At 55.5% G+C, this 17,281-nt stretch overlaps 1 protein-coding gene across 1 annotated transcript in view; it reads right to left on the bottom strand.

The window, feature by feature from the left end:
- Positions 1 to 3,004: 3,004 nt before the first annotated feature.
- The window catches only part of LOC111146845 (potassium two pore domain channel subfamily K member 9), a 74,258-nt gene continuing 59,981 nt past the window's right edge, over positions 3,005 to 17,281 (bottom strand). Inside the window, exon 2 of the mRNA XM_022502551.1 lies at positions 3,005 to 4,040. Within this exon, the coding sequence (XP_022358259.1) occupies positions 3,199 to 4,040 (842 nt within the window). The 3' untranslated portion in view covers positions 3,005 to 3,198. The remainder of the gene's footprint in view (positions 4,041 to 17,281) is intronic.

The following is a 17,281-nucleotide window of genomic DNA, read 5'->3' as shown; positions in this document are numbered from 1 at the left end:
TGGCGGGAGGGAGGAACAGACTCGGCCCGAGGCGCAGAGGGACCTTTGAGGTATAAGCAACAGCAGTGCCCCAGCAGCCGCGAAGACAGCAAGAGGAGAGACGCCTGGGGAGACCAAGGGGCTGGCCAGCTGATCTGAGCTGCTGGCTCCCCCTTCCGAGTCCTCGGTTTCCTCCTCTGAAGATGAGGGAGCTCGGTGAGGTGCCCCAGACCAAGCAGCCTGTTGGCTTTTGAAGATCCTCCTGCTGACTGGGCCATCTCAGGCGGCCAAGCTCTCCGGATGGAGATGCTCCAGCCCCATTTTATCAGGAGGGAAGGTCCCTGGAGGCCCCTGACTCAGTCCCCCGTAAAAGCACCTCATTGGTGTACATGGACGGCTCCTCAGCCAGAGCCCACCCCAGGCCATCTGAGAAAAAGATGCACATCGAAAAGGAAGCAAACCAAGCTGCCCCACTGTGCCCTGAGTATTCCAAGCATGAACAAAGATATTTAACTTTGGAAGAGGAGACTCCCTGATGGCCCTTCAGAGGGCTGAGCCATAGCCCAGGACCGAGAACTAGGAGGGGGGTGGAGGCCAGACCGAGTCCACCTTCCTTCCAATGCTTAAGTTGTTGGTCACCACTGGACAGAAAAAACTTCATCCTGCATCTCTTAAAGCTACAGAGTCCGGTCTGTGGAAATACAGAATATGGAATGTTTTCTCCATTTCCCCAGGAAAGGAGGATCTCCCTGCCACTGGAAGCATTTAAAGAGGACAAGACCACTTTAAACAGATATTTTTGTCAAGGAATCGGCCCTGAATGAAGGGCTGACCCCAGAGGCCTGGGGCTTCTGCCCGTGGACAGAGAGAAGCAGGTGCCCGCATCAGGGGGAGGCTTAGACCAGGACCAGCTCCGAGCAAACCTCTCAGCCTCTTGTACCTCACTTGCCCTTACAAATCAAAGGTGATTATACACCCCATTTGAGGACAAACCTTGCAAAGGTTTTCACGAGCAACCCCACACGGCTTCCCAGCACTCTCCTCCAAAGCATGAGACATTCTGCAAAGATCCACCGGTTTCGTACCTACGACACCCCCGCAAAAAAAAAAAAAAAAAAAGAAAGAAAGGAAGAAAAGAAAAATTTCTTCCAAGGGGGAAAAAATGTCTTCTCTGGACAGATTTTAGAGCCTTAAAATGAAAAATATATATACTTAAAAATGAGTGACTCGAGACAACCTTGAAGGTTGAGAATGGTGGTTTGCAGACCCCCCTCCCCACTTCCACAGGCCCGGGGCCCACACATCTTACAGGGCCCTCCACTTTGGAGGAGTCTGGATGGCTGCGTTTCAGTCCAATGGCCCAAACGCTCAGGGCCTGTGGCGTTGGTGCCTTTTTCTTTCAGAAATCTTGATGGTCCCTTTCTAGGGAGCAGACCCTCCATTCTGGGAGATTCCCATGGGGGCTCCCACTGCTCCTTCTGGGCCAAAGCCAAAGCCTGTTTCTATCCAAGAGCCACGGATGTTCAGTTTATGAAAAAGGCATGGGAAGACGGGTGGCTTCTAGAAATAGCGGGGGGGGGGGGCGGGGGGCGTGTCAAGGGAAGTGAAAGTCACCTCTGTGAATTTAGTTTCCAGATCTTTCTTTATTCTTGTTATCAATGAGGCCCCCAGTGTACCCTATTCTACAGCCTAGCGCTCCCCCCTGGCCCCCAGTGTACCCTATTCTACAGCCTAGCGCTCCCCTAGGAGATTAACAGGCCTTCCCTTGGGGTTGTCCAAGGGGACGATGAGAAGGAATTTCTCCACTACTCAGGAAAACTGTCCCCTGAGACTGACAAGTTCCCAGCAGGCCAAGACACCGCTCCTTTGCCTCTAAACACTTCCTGAGACCAACACAGACTTGTTGCCCTTATTTACAAATCAAATGCAATTAGAGACTGTCTTTCTCGAAATACATATATATTTTTTTTAAATAAGGAATGCCCTGTCAGTTTTTTTTTTTTATTAAGAAAATAAGCCACATCCACCTGATACCCATTGTCATCCAAGCATCCCAAACCAGAATTCTCACTTACGCAGGTAGATGTCAAACCCCCCACCATGGCCGCCACCTTCCTATAAATAAGAGAGAAGTAACAGAACATTCTGTGGCTCCAACAATTTTCCAGTTTCCCCGACACTCCCAGTTGCATGGTAAATCGTTGGGGCTGCAGGTGGCAGAAATGCCTTTAATAAATTAATATTATTACTGGCTTTGGACTGCTCATTGCTAGTTTTGTTGTCTTGCGTGGATAATGCGTACCGGTCGAACAAAGTGCATGCTTCTAAAAAATTTTTGAACTGGCAAGCAAAGAGGAGCCACGTCTTCTTTCCCGCCCGTCCCCTTAAAAAGAAGTTTAATATAATTTAGAACGTAGCATTTAAAATATATGGTCATGACCCGTCTGGGATAAAGACCGCTCACGGAACATGCTTGATTTGGCAAAATGATAAATCAAAACCCCATGGGTTTGGTTTCCCCGTTTTGTTTGGAAGCCACCGAAAGCAGGTTAGTAACAGAACTGAGTCACGGAGAAAGAAATCTGTGAATACCTAAAACTTTCCGTTTTGTCACACAGAGCGCGCACACACAGGCACACACAGAAGCACACGGGCGTGTGCACGCCCTCACTCACTCGTAGTCCGCACACGCACACACCCACAACCACCCACCGCTGGGGAGGAGGACGCAGAGGACTTAGGTCAGACGGCACGTGGGTGGACACTTGCGGGCTGGCAGCCTGGTGTGCAACTTTGGGTTGGGTATCCTCTCGGCTCTGCCTGGTGGTCTTGGCGTCACCCCTGTCCTGGGAAAGCCACCCCGGAGATGGGGCAGGCTGCGGAGAAGTGTAAGGCATACTTCGCTGGGAAGGAAGGAAGGAATCCATGCTTCATGCTCAGACGCGAGTTTCAGAGGAGGATGGGCCTTTCTCTTCCCTTGGGCCAGCTCTGTCTCTCGCGGGGAGGTGGGGGAGCAGGTGGGGAGCAGAGGGGGGGGGGAGTCCTGCGGGAGCGGGGGCGGGACCACGGAAAAGGGAAGGAGAGAAAGTAACACAGAGAATGAGGACAACGGTAAAGGATACTGATAATAAACACGAAGGAACGGACGAGGTGGGCCGGTGGAGCTCGAGGTCAAGTCGGACGAGCGACCGCTTCTGCCTGCGCCGCCCGCCCCGCACCCTAAACGGACTTCCGCCGCCGCATCAGCCTGTGGTTGTCGGTAAAGCTATGTAACCCGGGGGAGATGGAGCTGATGGGGGAGGGGAAGAGGCTGTTTCTCAGTGTGCTTGGCGAGATCTCCTCGATCTTGTAGGAGATGGAGTGGAAGTAGTGGGGCGCGAGCTTGGCGCTGAAGGAGTTGTGCTGCGCGGCCGCGCGGCCGCCGTGGTCCTGCGGCCGGTAGCAGGTGCAGGAGCACACGGACGGCAGGTCCGGCGCGTCGGCCTTGCAGCGGGGCCGGCCGGGCCGCGCGTCCTCGGGGATGTGGATGACCATGCTGTTGCGCGTCCCGGCCAGCGACGCCCTCTCCTCGGCGTCCCGCCGCTCGTCCTCGCTGTTCATGGTCAAGAACCTGAGGACCACCAGGTTGAGGAAGGCCCCGATGACCGTCAGCCCCACCAGGATGTACATAAAGCTAAAGGCCACGTAGAGCGGCTTCTTCTGCAGGGCGCCCTTGGTCTGCAGGGCCACGTAGTCCCCGAACCCGATGGTAGTCAGCGTGATGAAGCAGTAGTAGTAGGCGTGGAAGAAGCTCCACTCCTCGCACTGGGAGAAGGCGGCCGCCCCGATGCACAGCGTCCCCATGCAGGAGAAGAAGCCCACGGTCACCATGTTCTCCATGGACACCTCGGTGCTCCGCATGCCACAGCACCGCTTGATGCGCTTCAGCAGGTAGCGCACAAAGGTGTTCATCCGCTCGCCCAGGCTCTGGAACATGACCAGCGTCAGCGGGATGCCCAGCACGGCGTAGAACATGCAGAAGGCCTTGCCCGCGTCGGTGCCGGGGGCCGCGTGCCCGTAACCTGAGGGGGGTGGAGAGAAACGGAGAAGGAGTGAGGAGCGCTCTGGGAGGCGCGCTGCGGCTGGACTTGGCATTTCCGCACCGAGGGCGCTTGGGCATGCCGGTGAGCTGGGAGGGAGAGAGAGGGGAGGACAAGGGAGGGAGGCTGGGGTGGGAAAGGGGCCGGGGCGCTTCCATGGGGATGGCGTCGGGGACTGCCCATATCCTGGAGGAGGGGGAAGAGAAGAACAAAGCAGTTTAGGGGTGGGAGGGGTGCTCTGGGGCATTTCATTTGGGAGCAGTTCAGATCAGAGGAGCGGCACATTCTTCTCAGAGCAAAACAAAGATTTTAAAAGGAAAAGCAGCATACTCACTAATAAGCTGCAAAAGTAGTGAGTCCAAGGGAGAAAATTAAATATGTCCACCATGGATGGACATTACTGTTGCATACCAGGCTCTGTGTGGGGTCCTGGTCCTACAGGGCCTTATTCTGACCTCCTAACAACCCTACAAAGGAGGCATAATGGGTCTGACACCAACAACAAGAAAACTGAGTTAGTTACTTAATAGTAGGATAACTTGAGTCCTTCAGGACTGGGATTTGAAACCAGAGTTTTCAAGCACCAAGAATGAGGCTTAGAAGCAGAGATTTTGAATCAAGAGGAGTAACTACAGAGTATGTAATATAAACACCATGAGGGCAAAGACTTGTATCTGTTTTGTTCACTGCTGGATCCCCATACCTGGAGTAACACATAGCATGCAGATTATTTCTTTAATAAATGAAGGAATACAGTTGCACCACTGTGCTTCTTAGGAAAGAGGGAGCAAGTAATCCTCTAAGAACCACACAGGTGTAAGTGCTTTTGAAATTCTTCATGAAACTTCGAAGCACATCACTTCATTAATCCCCTATGTCAATTGTGCAAAGTTGAGTCCATATTCCCACCCATTCAGAATGAGGACGGGGTGCTAGAAAGGTGCAGTTACCCCCCAGGAATCCTTCAGCTACTTAGTAATAATATCAGAGCCAGGATAGGGTCTGTACAGCATAGCTGGAAGAACATGAGACTCAGTAAGCTCTAGATCAAGTTCTGGGACTAATACTGCCAAGAAAGAAAGGAAGGAAGAGAGGGAGGGAGGGAGGGGGGAAGGGAGGGAGGGAGGGGGGAAGGAAGGAAGGAAGGAACGAACAAACGAACGAACGAACCGGACCTCAAATCACAGGCAGTATTTGGACCAAGAGCTTGGAGGATGAACATGGCCTTCCAACATCTCAAATCCTGCCCCATCAAGAAAGGCTTTCCTGGTGTTACCCTAGGCCATATGCTCACAGGCTCCTAGTCCTTTAACCAGCTGTATTATCTTGGACACCAGGCAACCTCTTCCAACCCTAGTTTCTGTTACATGGGATAATAATTCCCAGGTGGGGTTGTGCAGATCTGCTGAGTCAGACAGCACCTAGTCCAGGGCCTGGTACTCAGTGGGCAAGGGGTTGGAGGTCTTGGGGTCTGGTTGGTCCCTACAGTCTCCCACAGGAAACTTCATCTGACTGCCCAAGGCCACACCTCTCTACCAAGTCTCTATCACTTATGGTCTGTCTGTCCCTCCCCTGGCAGGAATTTGTGCCATGTCCTACCTGCCCCAGGGTCCATACTCTGACTAGAGAGATGACATCATTTGTTTGCCTCCAAGATGCCTTCTCTTCATCTTCTCTGGTCCTCAATCCCCCTGAGCCATCACTGACCTCCAGCCTCTCAAAAACCCCACAGTCCTTGCAAAAAAGGAAAAATGAAGTTGGAGTCAGGCCAGAAAGGATAGAAGAGGGAAACAGAAAGGTAATGGGGAGAGTGACTAATGCAGCAATAGAAGTCCACGCTGAAGAACAGAGAGCAATACAAATTATCATAAATTCTGAGAGCCTCAGACACCTTCAGGAGAGCATCAAAAGGCATCCCAGAAGGAAAAGAGAAAAGACCAAAGAAATTTGAATAGCCAAAATTAACCAAATTTGGTGAAAGACACAGATTTACAGATTCAAGAAGCCCAGTGAACTCCAAGTAGGATAAACACAAAACCACACATCAGAGTCAAACTGCTGAAAACCAACGAGAGATCCTAAAGGCAGCCAGAGAGAAACAAGGTATCACCTGGAGAACAATTTGAATACCTCTTCTTTCTAATCATAAACAATGGGGGCCAGGAAATGATAGAATAACATCTTCAAGGAGCTTTAAAAAAAAAAGACCGTTAACCTGGAATTGTCAATCCACAGGAAATATCCTTTAAGAATGAAGTCAAAATACTTTTTTACATTCAAGAAAACTCGTTACCGGTAGATCTGCACAGAATAATAACCAAAGGAAGTTCTTCTTCCTAGAGGGAAATGATACCAGATGGAGGCTTAGGTCTTCAGGAAAGAAAGAAGCACATCTTGTTAAACAAGAGGGTTTATATTTATACAAAATGCAGGGGTGGGAATCCCACTGTATCTCCAGAGAGCTCACCTGCATAGCTCATACAAAAGCCAGATGGAGGGTGGAAAATGGCAGGTGGTTGGAAACTGACTAAGGTGGTAATATTAGCTAGTGGATCCAGATGTGATATATTTTCTAGAGGAAACCAACACAGCATTGACCAGGTCAAAAACTGCACGTGGGGTGCGCAGACTGCACCCATTCCTGCCAGTAGTGATGTTCAGAAGCAGTTTCCTTCCCATAGCTGGACAGTGGTATGTCTGTAAACCCCGTGTCCGGTCACCTGCCATCTGTCCTTCTGCAGAATGAACGGACTCCATCATTCTGACGTCCTGTGGTATATCTCACTGCTCCATTACAGTGGGGTCATGCCTTAGTGAGGTGTGTGCATGACAGAGTGTGGGAGGTGAACACCCCAAAGTTCCAGGCCTTCCACATGAATACATCTATGGCCCTGTGGTTCGGGCCCAGGAGCATTCTCACCACAATGGCAGACCAGTTGCTAAGTGTGCAACGCTTCCCGGAAAGAAACAGCCAGGCAGGACGTCTTCAATTTCCCCATCCAGATGCACCCACCTCCTCCCTGCTCTCTGGTTTCCAGTTAGTTGGTCAGGAGGTCAGAGGAAGGGAGGAAGGTGAGGACCTTGGTGACAAGTCACCCTGCCAGCAGGCTCACAGCTGCAGTCCACAGCTGCAGTGACTGTTCCCGGACACACAGACAGCTCTGTGTCATCGCTCATCCAGAATGCCACACCCTCCCGGGTTGCTTTCCCTCCACCAGACCCACACTTTCCAGAAGAGTCTATAAATAGTCTGCTGATTTCTCAGATTGAGAGTGCTACTTCCTGCAAAGGCCCTAACGGATACACTCCGTGTTATTGTGCACTGGATCTGCTCACCATCTCTGCTCGGACACAATGCAGCAGGCACTGCGTGTGGACGGGTCTACACCTATCACGTGTACGCAGAGTATGCCTAAATTGTGCAATACACAGACGTCGCATCTATGGGTACTTTCTACAGAATATATACACATGCCTTTGGAACTTAATAGTATATGAGCGGGTAGAGGGACACAGGCACTGGGAACATACGGGCACACACACCACGTAAATTACACCAGTACCTAAACCGCATACACAGTACAGCCACAGCGCACCAACCTTTGTGGACGGACGGCGTGCATGTAGTACACGTGTGTATGCGCACCGACGACACTCGAGGCGCAGGGTGTGCACACTGACGTGTGAGCTGCGGGGAATGCTGGTACATACTTATCATCCATGAGCGTACAGCCTGCCTACAAGGTACCGGGGTCAGAGGAGAGCTGAAAAATGTACCCACCCCAGACACGGGGAGGACTGCCTCTCCTTCCCCAGAGGACAGCAGGGTATAGATCTCTAGTGGTTCTCACAGAACCTGTGTGACAACTCAGGTCCTGAAAAGATGAGGCTTTTCATCCGCGAATGGCTGGGTGGACGCACTCTGGCCTCCCTGGGTTGGGAGCCGTATTCATCTGTTCCAACGTTTTCCATTCAGACGTGTCCAGACCACTGACGGTGTCCCAGGCCCTTTGCTTGTCACAGGGGATCCACAAGGACTCCTTTCCCCACAAATCCTCTCAAGGGCCTCCAGCCAGCCAGCCCATGATGAGGGCCCTCCCAGTGCCCAGGACGAGGGGGCCTTAGATGGAGGTTGAGGGCATGGGTGTCAAGGCCACGGAGGACCCCCAGGCGGACCTGCCTGTTCTTGATCATCTCTATCCCCAAACCCCGCTTAGGACCAGTGCTGGGAGCCCAGGAGCTATGGCTACATCCCCATTCCGATCTTCCCACTAAGTCTCCAGGCCCCCCAGGCACCAGAGCAAGTTCTTCCTCCACCTCTGAGCCCTACAGGGGCAACGTAACCTCAGGAATCCCACCTAGGACAAGACCATTGGTCCTTTCACCACTGCAAATGAGTAATTCATCCTTTTGGCAAAGCAATGTCTAAGCATGATTTACACAGCATTCAGAAGGCGTGCACCGGGCACAGAAGAGCTACAGAAACCACATCATCCCAGATGGAGGCCTCTGGACCTATGCCATGTGACCTCGGCAGTGTCCCTCAATTCACAGGCTGGATGTGGGGGATGAGGCTGAGAAAGGGAGAGGAGAGCAGCTTGTAGTCGCCCTGCAGGGCCTGGGGCCGTCCTTCCCCAGCCCTGGGCCTGGCAGCCCTGCAGGCGACCAGCACTGACCAGCACGAGCATCACCCCCAAGCCCCACCAGCTGGGCCACCGTGTGCAAAGCTCCCTGCACCCAGGGGATGCAGCAGCTCGCAGCGTCCATCCACACCAAGCTGTGTCCCCTCCCCCGCTTCCTGCTGATTTTTCTGCGTGTGCAGGGTCACAGACAGACTTGCTCATGGCCCTCAGTGCCGGCCCTGATAGGCTGCTTGGGTGGCCACAAGGGGCCAGGTCCCCAGGGATGGGGACCACTGACCAGGATGGTGACTGCACGGACAGTCTGAAAAGCAGTCCTCAGTGTTGCACCCCAACACCATGCTCCCCAACATCCAGGACACGGGAGCTCAGACGAAGCACGCAGGAGTCTGTCTGAGGGGCTGCCCCATCATCCCACCTTCCCCGGGCTGCCTCCCTCACCCCTGAGTGCCGGGTGTCACCCCAGCCTCCCAAGCCCTGGCAGGCTCTGGCCCCCATCCTTCCCCCCAGCAGTGTTTGCGCAGGGCCGTGGGGCTGGCCAGGAGGGACTGGAGTGGCACTGGGTCAAGTGAAGGCCCCGCCCTAGAGATGCTCACAGGTTCCTGGCCCCACACCGCAGCTGATAAGGACGCAGATCTGAATCAAATTCAAGGGCCCATGGTGCCCTGAGGCAGCAGAGTCCTTGTTGGAGGGACCCCAGCTCCTGAGACCCGGCTTAGCTCCCCTGAGTGGTACGGCCAGAGCTTGGAGCCCAGAAGTGTGCAAGGCGGGGCCAGGGCTTGAATGCCACCTACAGCCCTCCCCAGGCCAGGCCCTGTGTGGGTTGCTGGAGAATCAGGAAGAGACCTGACCACCAGCTCCCAGGGAGGCGAAGCACAGTGTCTGAATCCTTTGCTTTGCCTGGTACATGTCATAGACCAGGGAAGAACCGAGGAGCACCCAGCTCGGCCTGGGACATCAGCTTGGGGTTACTGCCTCTAAGGAGCCTTTGGGGTTTTGATGGATGAACAGGAGTTTGCTCAGGCTGCCCACCCCAGCTGGAATGCAGACATTTGGACATTGCTCCGTGCGTCAGGCCCCGTCTTGCTCTTACCAATCAGCCCCTCTCCCTGGGCCTGGACCCTCTCTGTCAGCAGGGGGCAGGGCCCAGAACCAGTCCTGAGCCCCAGGATCCTGGCCCCCCCACCAGGAGCGCTAAGGGCAGGGCAGGCAGAGCGGGAAGGTGGAGCTGGTGCAGGTGCTCATGGGGAAGAAGCTTTAGGAGAATGGAAAGAAGGCCCTGGGCCCTGTTCCCCAGGTTCCAGCACATGAACCCCCACTCCAGGACGGTGCCCCTGAGCTAAGCCCAGGAGGGGATGGGGCATTCTAAGAGCTGCAAGGTTATTCGTCATGAGGAGGCATGAGGTTGGTGCTGGAGAAGGCCGGCCTCCCCATACTCAGAGGGGCAAAGCGAGGCCCCGAGGCAGCCACGCCACCCCAATGCCACACAGCAGGCCAGCAATGGGCTTTCGAAGCTTCACATCTGAAAAGGGCCAACGGACTATAAAAACAATAAACCCCGCTTTGAAAAGCTGTCTGTGGGCTCTGCTCTGCCCCTGCCCCGTCCCAGGATGCCTCAGTTTCCCCATCTGTGAAGCAGAGCAGAGAGATGAAGCTGCAATGAGAAAAAGGCTCTCGTCAGATCCTCAGGTCCCCTGCCTGCGACCAGCTGTGTCCCCAAATTCCTGGGGGACCCCTCAACCCAGGTGATGATACCTAGAGGTGGGCACTGAGCGGGGCCAGGGGCCGGGGTGGGGCCTGGGGCCCTCCAGGGCAGCCCCACCCCCAGACCACACTGCTCTGACCCACAGACACTAAGCAACCTTGCTTGAGGATCCCAGCTGAGGCCACCATGGGCCAGGTTGTTGGCAGGGGGTCCTCCCCTTCCTTCCTCCCACTGCATTCTGGCCAGATCGTGAGCTCTGAGGGCAGTACTGCCCACGCCCGATGCACCTCTGAGATCCTGGAGTACTGCACGGGGGAGGCATGCGGTACTGAGACGGATGCATCACCAGGCCAATGGTTTCTGCCTCCTGGCCTCTGCCTGGAAAGTACGGCCGGTTCCGAGCCCACCACTGAGCCCAGGGTGCCTGGGGCGGGGGGGCAGCTCTGTCCAAGACATTGTCTCATCCAGCTGATTTCATGGCCCCATCAGTATACTTGGCCGGCCTCCCTGACCTGTCCTGGGGGAGGCTTGCTGAGACGGCGGCCCACGTCTCCTCACGGCAGCTGGGTGACAGATAAAATGAAGAGGCCCCAGCTTTCCAGAGGGGAGCGATACAGGGACGGAGGGTCAGAACACTAATCATTTCTATTGGGTCTGGGGCTCCCCGAAGAACCAGCCATGCTAGAAGGCAGCCCTCCCTTGCAAGACGCCCTGTGGTCCTGGCTGGCTCCTACTAGACTTTCCCGGAGTTGACAGCCACCAGGTAGGTACGAGAAGTTACCCAGACCTTGCTCCTGTTCTGGGCCGTGTTTCATTAAAGATGCCGTGAGTGTCCAGCAGGCGCTCTGCACTGGAAAAGTAAATAAGGCAGCTGGGCTCTGTGGGTCACGGACCAGCCTCGCTCCTGACACGCCGGTGCTCAAGAACGGTCTGTGGCTCCCTAGAGCTCCCTGGGGACCTGGGCCCATCAACAGCGAGCCTGAATGACTTCCCCAAGCTTACCACGACACAGCTAGCCAAGCTTCCCTGCTATGGACCACCCCTCCCCGAAGCCCTGATTCCCCGGCCAGAAGAGATCAACCTACCTCTGAATTCCCACTCCAGGACACCGCACTGGAGGGGACAAGACTGGCCCCCAGCATGAGGCCAGCTTAGGTTGGAGACCTGATTCTGCCCTTCAGGGGCCCTGGGTGGTCACCTCTCTCCTCAGGCACCCTCATTCTTTTGTCAAATTCAGGGGTCGCTGGGCTGCTCCCTGAGTGACAGCAGCCATCCCAGCCAGGGCCGAGTGAGGGTGGTCGTGGCCGTCAGCTCCGGCCCAGACTCACCTGGGGAGGGGACAGATCGTCCCGCGGAGGGAAGGAGGTGGCTGTACACAGGCACTGGGCAGTGGGAACTCGCTGCTGGCAGAGAATGAAATATTTATAAAGGACACACAAGGTTTTTGTGCTGATAGGAATTAAAATAGGCGCATTTTCCATTAAAGAGTGACTCAGGGTGGCTGTGAGCAGGGAGGGGAGCTGCCCTCAGCCCCTGTGCTTCCTGGCCGGCCCCCCACTTCAGAATGCAACAATCAGCCCACTCATCCTCCCTCCCACGGCCCTGGTCTTGCTCAAGCCCCCGAACGAGCGCCACATGATTATTAAGACCCAGGTGTCTGCAAACATCAAAAAGGAAAATGACTCACGGGGCCCATGGGGACGGAGAGGTGGAGAGCGGGCAGGAAGCGTTTCGGGAGGTTCCTGGGTAGGATCTGTAACTCCCAAGTTCTGTATCAGGCGCCATCTGCCACTTACTGATCATGAACTTGGGAAAGCCACGTCGACCCTCTAAGCCAGGGCTTTCTCTCTGGACTACGGAGTAAAGCAGTCCCTCCCAGATACTATAAAGCTTGTCCACGTTCATCAGAGAGGGATGCCCCTTGGTGCAGCTGCCCCACGTGGGGTCACCCTTCTTGCAATGTAACAGAACCGGGTACCACCACATGACCTTGGACTTATGTGCAGGTCTCCCTTTCAACCCAAGAGGGCTGATGCTTCTTGTGGGCTCTGACTGGGTTGCCAGCTGAGCCCTGAACCCGTAAGCCTTTTGCTCTTTCCTGACAGAGTAGGAGGGTGCTAGAGTGTGATGTCCGGAGCCACTGAAATCATTTCAGCACCATGAGGACGAGTACAACCACAGAGGAGGATTCCCTAACCTGAGGGACGGGATGTATCATTCCGCCCGTGTCTGCGCCCAGCCTAGAGTCAGCCCTTCTTACAGTCGTTCTGTTCCCCAATAAGTCTTCGGGTCTCAGCCAGTGTTTTGATCACGACTGGTGAACTCTCACCTGCTCTACACCTTAGCACGACTGCAAACAACGAAGAGGGGTTTTGTATGGACAACACAGCCCTCTGCCGTCCACACGCCCTGCACCTGAAGGGGCTTCTCTTACAAGCGCCTTGGGTCATCTGCAGGGAGACGGTGGGAGGGGGTGAGCAAACCAGTGGGAGGGTGCACGGCCCAGAGGACAGCTCGGGCCTCTGAGAAAGCAGCTGTGCCCCAACCTGTCCACAGGGCAGAGGCCAGGGCGACCCAACTTCCTGACTTTTAAGGAGAAGCTGGAAATACCAATTTTTTTTTTGAATGTGGAATCTAATTGGCATCTAATTAGACATTTTAAAATGTGGCACAGGCCAAACAAAATTAAACAAAATAAAAGAGACCATCTGTCTGTCTAAAACCGAGGTCGTGATGCTCCAGAAATGGGGGAAACGGAGACAAGAACCAGAGGAGAGAAGGCAGGAAAGGGGAGGCAGGAGAGCAAGGGAAGGTCAGTGAGCCCCACCACATGTCACTTCCCCCCACCCTCCCTCCGTGGCCATGAGCCCACTGGGGCAGTGACCACTAGTCAGTCCACTTCACAGGTGCACAGCCCGAGGCAGCAAGAGGTGCCGTTGCCCGGGGCGGCACCTCCCCACGTGGGCCGGGGCCAGCCCTGCCCCCACACAGACGGGAGAGCCACACCGAGGCGGGCACGGACCTGCCGGGTGACCGCAGCCCCTCCTATAATGCCCTGTGGGGAGCTCCACTCCCGAACGCGGGGTCCCATTCCACAGACGAGAACAGAGAGGCTCTTCGCCCAGGCCCTCGCTCTCCAAGTGCCAAGCCCTCAGCCCTTCTTGGAGCCACGAGGCGGCCCCAGAGACTTGCTTATTCACAGGTCTGGCACCCTGTGTTCTCTGGAGGAAAACCTGGCAGATTGGGGGTTTTCTTTAATGAAAGAACAGTTCCCTCGTATGCTTTTAAAATTATTATTGATTTTCCAAATAGTTCCCTTTTGGTCTCCCTTCATTTTATGTCTTAAAGGGGGAAGGGAACCTAAAAATTTATTTTTGAAAAACAGACAAGCTTATAAGGCGTGGATTTCTGACGGGAGCTCACGACAGGCCTTCCTCCTCCTCTGCCCTGTGCGAGGGCTGGGCGGACGGGATGCGGGGCGCCCGGGGAGGACACAGCCCGAGCTGGCCACGGGGGGCCTGCCACTCAGCACCGCTCCCTGGCGCCCACTCCCACAGCTCAGCGGACACTGCATCATCTCGCTGGTCTGTGGTCACCCCAGGAGCGCCTCTCAGACCGCAGACGCCCAGAAACCCCAGCCCAGGCTCTTCCTTCATGATATGAGGATCCAGTCCAATGAAGTGTTATTATCCCAATTTATGAATGAGGAAGCAGCCTGGGCAGCCCTGTGTGTCTCCCTAAAACGTCCCAGCAAGGTGGGAATCGGGCAGCCTGGGGGCGGTGGGGACAGGTGTATGCAGGGGACGCTGCTCCAGACCGGAGGCGCCCACCTGGACGGCAGTAGGGCGGGAAGCTGGGCTTCACGGTGGCTCAGCGGCCTTCTCTGCTCTCAGCGCAGAGAAATACATTCTTTAACAATTATTGTTAGCAGTTCTGAGGTCTAGAGCCCAAAGAGTTGAAAGCAAGTCTTCAAATACTTGTACCCCACGTTCACAGCGACGCTCTTCACAACAGCCCAGAGGGAGAGGCGACCCACATGTCCACCCATGGATGAATGGGTGAGAAAATGCCGTCCCTCCCTACGATGGAATATTGCTCGGTCCTGAGGAGGAAGGCTGTTCCGACCGGGGAAGGACGTGCATGAGCCCGGAAATACTGTGCTAAGTGGAAGGCGCCAGACACAAAGGACGCATACAGCGGGACTCCATTCCCAGCAGGGCCCAGAACAGGCAAATCCACAGAGGCAGGAAGTAGACGAGTGGGGGCCCGAGGCTGGGCGCGGGAGGAGGATGGGGTATGGAGTGGACGCCTGCGGGGCCCGGCGTTTTCTCTGGGGATGAGGAAATCGTCTGGGAACTAGACGGAGGAGGTGGTTGCACGCTTCCGCGAATGCACGAAACGCCCCTGGACTGAAGGTGCTAACAAGTGAGTTTTGTTGTATGAATTTACTTCAATGAAAAGAGTAAAGAAGTAAAGAATAATAAAGAGTAAAGAAGCCACTGTTTTTAAAGCAAAGCTCTTCCTTCTTTCTACCTGGGGATGAGGGAAGGGGGCAGTGGCGGAGGTCTGGGGTCTGTGGGATTCTGGGAGGAGGCGCTGAGCTGGCCACAGGCTGGGCACAGGGGCTCGGGGGTGGCGGGTACTGAGGCCACTATGGAGAAGCCGAGGTTCTCGGTGGCATCACCCTCCCTGTGGGTCTGCTCGGGAGGGCGGGGTCGGGGGCATGCAGACTTAACACTGGCCCTCCATCTGAGGACCACTCCCCTGTTGGCACCCACAGTCTCTGGGCTCCCTTAACCAACCCCTGCTCGGGCCTCCGGACACGGGTGACAGACATCAGCCCTGAAGCAACCACGGGAGACCTCGGCCAACAGAAGGCCCCTGGCATGCAGCTCTGGGAGCACGGCCTGCAGGGGCAGAGTCGGTACACAATGGCACCCTCCGACCCAGTGGTGAGGACCAGGCTGGGGGCAGCAGGTGGTGGCCCAGCCAGCTCCCTCCAGCCACGAGACAGGAACACACCCATCTCTCAGGGTGTGGGGCTCTGATGAGGCACCACCGGAGTCCCAGCTCTCACCGGGCCACAAGGGACACCCACGGCACCATGAGGTCAAGATCAGCCCCGGCCACTGGAAAACCCTGGGCCTGAACCCCAGAAGCATGGACCCTGCTCCTGGGAGAGGCGGGGACCCTCCACCCTCCAGACCACTTTGCTTCTGCAGAGACACCTCTGCCACAGGACAGGGAAGCGTGTGAGGGGCTGAGACTGGCTGGAAGCCTCCGTCTCTCCCTCCATCCATCCCTCCGGCCATCCTCCCGTGTCCGCACAGTCAGCCTCTGGTGCCTGCTCCGCGGACAGCTGGCAGCGACCAAAGAGGCACGGGCGCCCTCTGGCGGGCGCTCTCGGGCCACTGGGACGAGGTCCTGCCGCAGCTGGGGTCTCCCTGGACCCGTCCAGAGCCAGAGCAGCAGAGGGAAGAGCCATTAATCCTTAACCTGAAGGGACGCGGGTCCTGGGCTGAGTCTCTCATCAGAAGTCCCCACCCATCAATGGCAGAGCTAACAGGGAGTGACAGTCCTAATGAGGAGCCGCTGACCACAACCACCACGGCGGTGGACAGGCACTGGCTCGGCCAGGAACTGAGCTAAGGGCCTTAAAAACTCCCTCACTCTGGGGGAGGGGCTGCTCTCCGCATGTGACCGCTGTTACCCCCCACCCTACCCGGCTTAGGTGTGGAGATGCAGCTGTTACGCCCCAGCTTAGGTGGGGAGAGGTCCCTATCTCCCCCTACCTGAGCTCCTGCCACAGGCCCCTGAAACCACGACACAACCTCAGTCCCACTGCGGGGACGGTGGCACCGGCACCTTCCAGAACATGCTGGAAGCCTGCCTTTTCCTTCCTGCCTCTTGTGACCCTTCCCAGCAAAACTCCCCCGCTCTTCTTTTCCTCCCTCTTTTTCCTCCCTCCTTTCCTCCCCACCCAGTACAAACCACCCCCCAAAAAAAGAAACTAGAAGAAAATGTGGTAAAACAAACCCACATTTAAAAAATGAAGTTCATGGGGAAAAGTATACAAAATGTAGCTGACTTTTGAAAGTCTGTGGCCGAATGAGAAAACGTGAGATCAAGCAAGGCCTCACACCCATTCGTTAAGTAACAACTGATAGGTCTTCTGTTTGACAGAGACGGTCTCCCAGGGCTAATTCATGCTGGATTGCACGAGAGGGCGGGAATGAGCGGAGTTCACACCATTCACACCAGAAAGAAGAATGGGGAGGAACACGCAAAGCCTGGAATGCCAAATTGCCCTTGGCTCTAAGTGCAGGGGATCAAAGCTGGCGGCCACAGCCCTGTGCCGGCAGGTCCACCACTCTGCTCAGACACTCCCTGCCCTGCACTGGATGGAGACCGGCCCTCTCAAGGGCCCTTCATGCAAAGGCCACCTTCTCCAGGAAGGGTCTCTCCTCCTCACCTCGAATCCCCAAAGGACCTCAGGACACACAGGGCTCCAAGTGACATGGAATTATAGAGCCTGATGCCAAGACCCTCATCCCTCATCTGTGAAATGGGCATGATTCAAGCCGCTGGAGACAAGAGGGCCTGGAGCAAAGACAAGGGTGCACGTCTAGAGCTGAAACGGTTGATGACAAACGTCTGTGCCCCTCGGACACCTCCTGAGCTGACTGAAGGTAAGCGGTGTTGCATTTGCGTCTTTTCAAATGAGGATTCTTGAGCTCTGGTGTTCACGGGGACTGGATAGCCTGGGATCTCAGGACCGTCTGGGTCCTGAGCCAGGAGGGCTGAGGGCCTGGGACTCTGCCTCTCTAACTGGGTCCTTGGCGCGGGGCTGCTCCGTGGAGCTCCTGCCGTGCAGGAAG

Source organism: Enhydra lutris, unplaced genomic scaffold, assembly GCF_002288905.1.
Source record: "Enhydra lutris kenyoni isolate GAN:26980312 unplaced genomic scaffold, ASM228890v2 scaffoldscaffold14, whole genome shotgun sequence".
NCBI lineage: Eukaryota > Metazoa > Chordata > Mammalia > Carnivora > Mustelidae > Enhydra > Enhydra lutris.
Note: the sequence above shows the minus strand (reverse complement) of the source record. Positions and strands in the feature narration are given on the sequence as shown.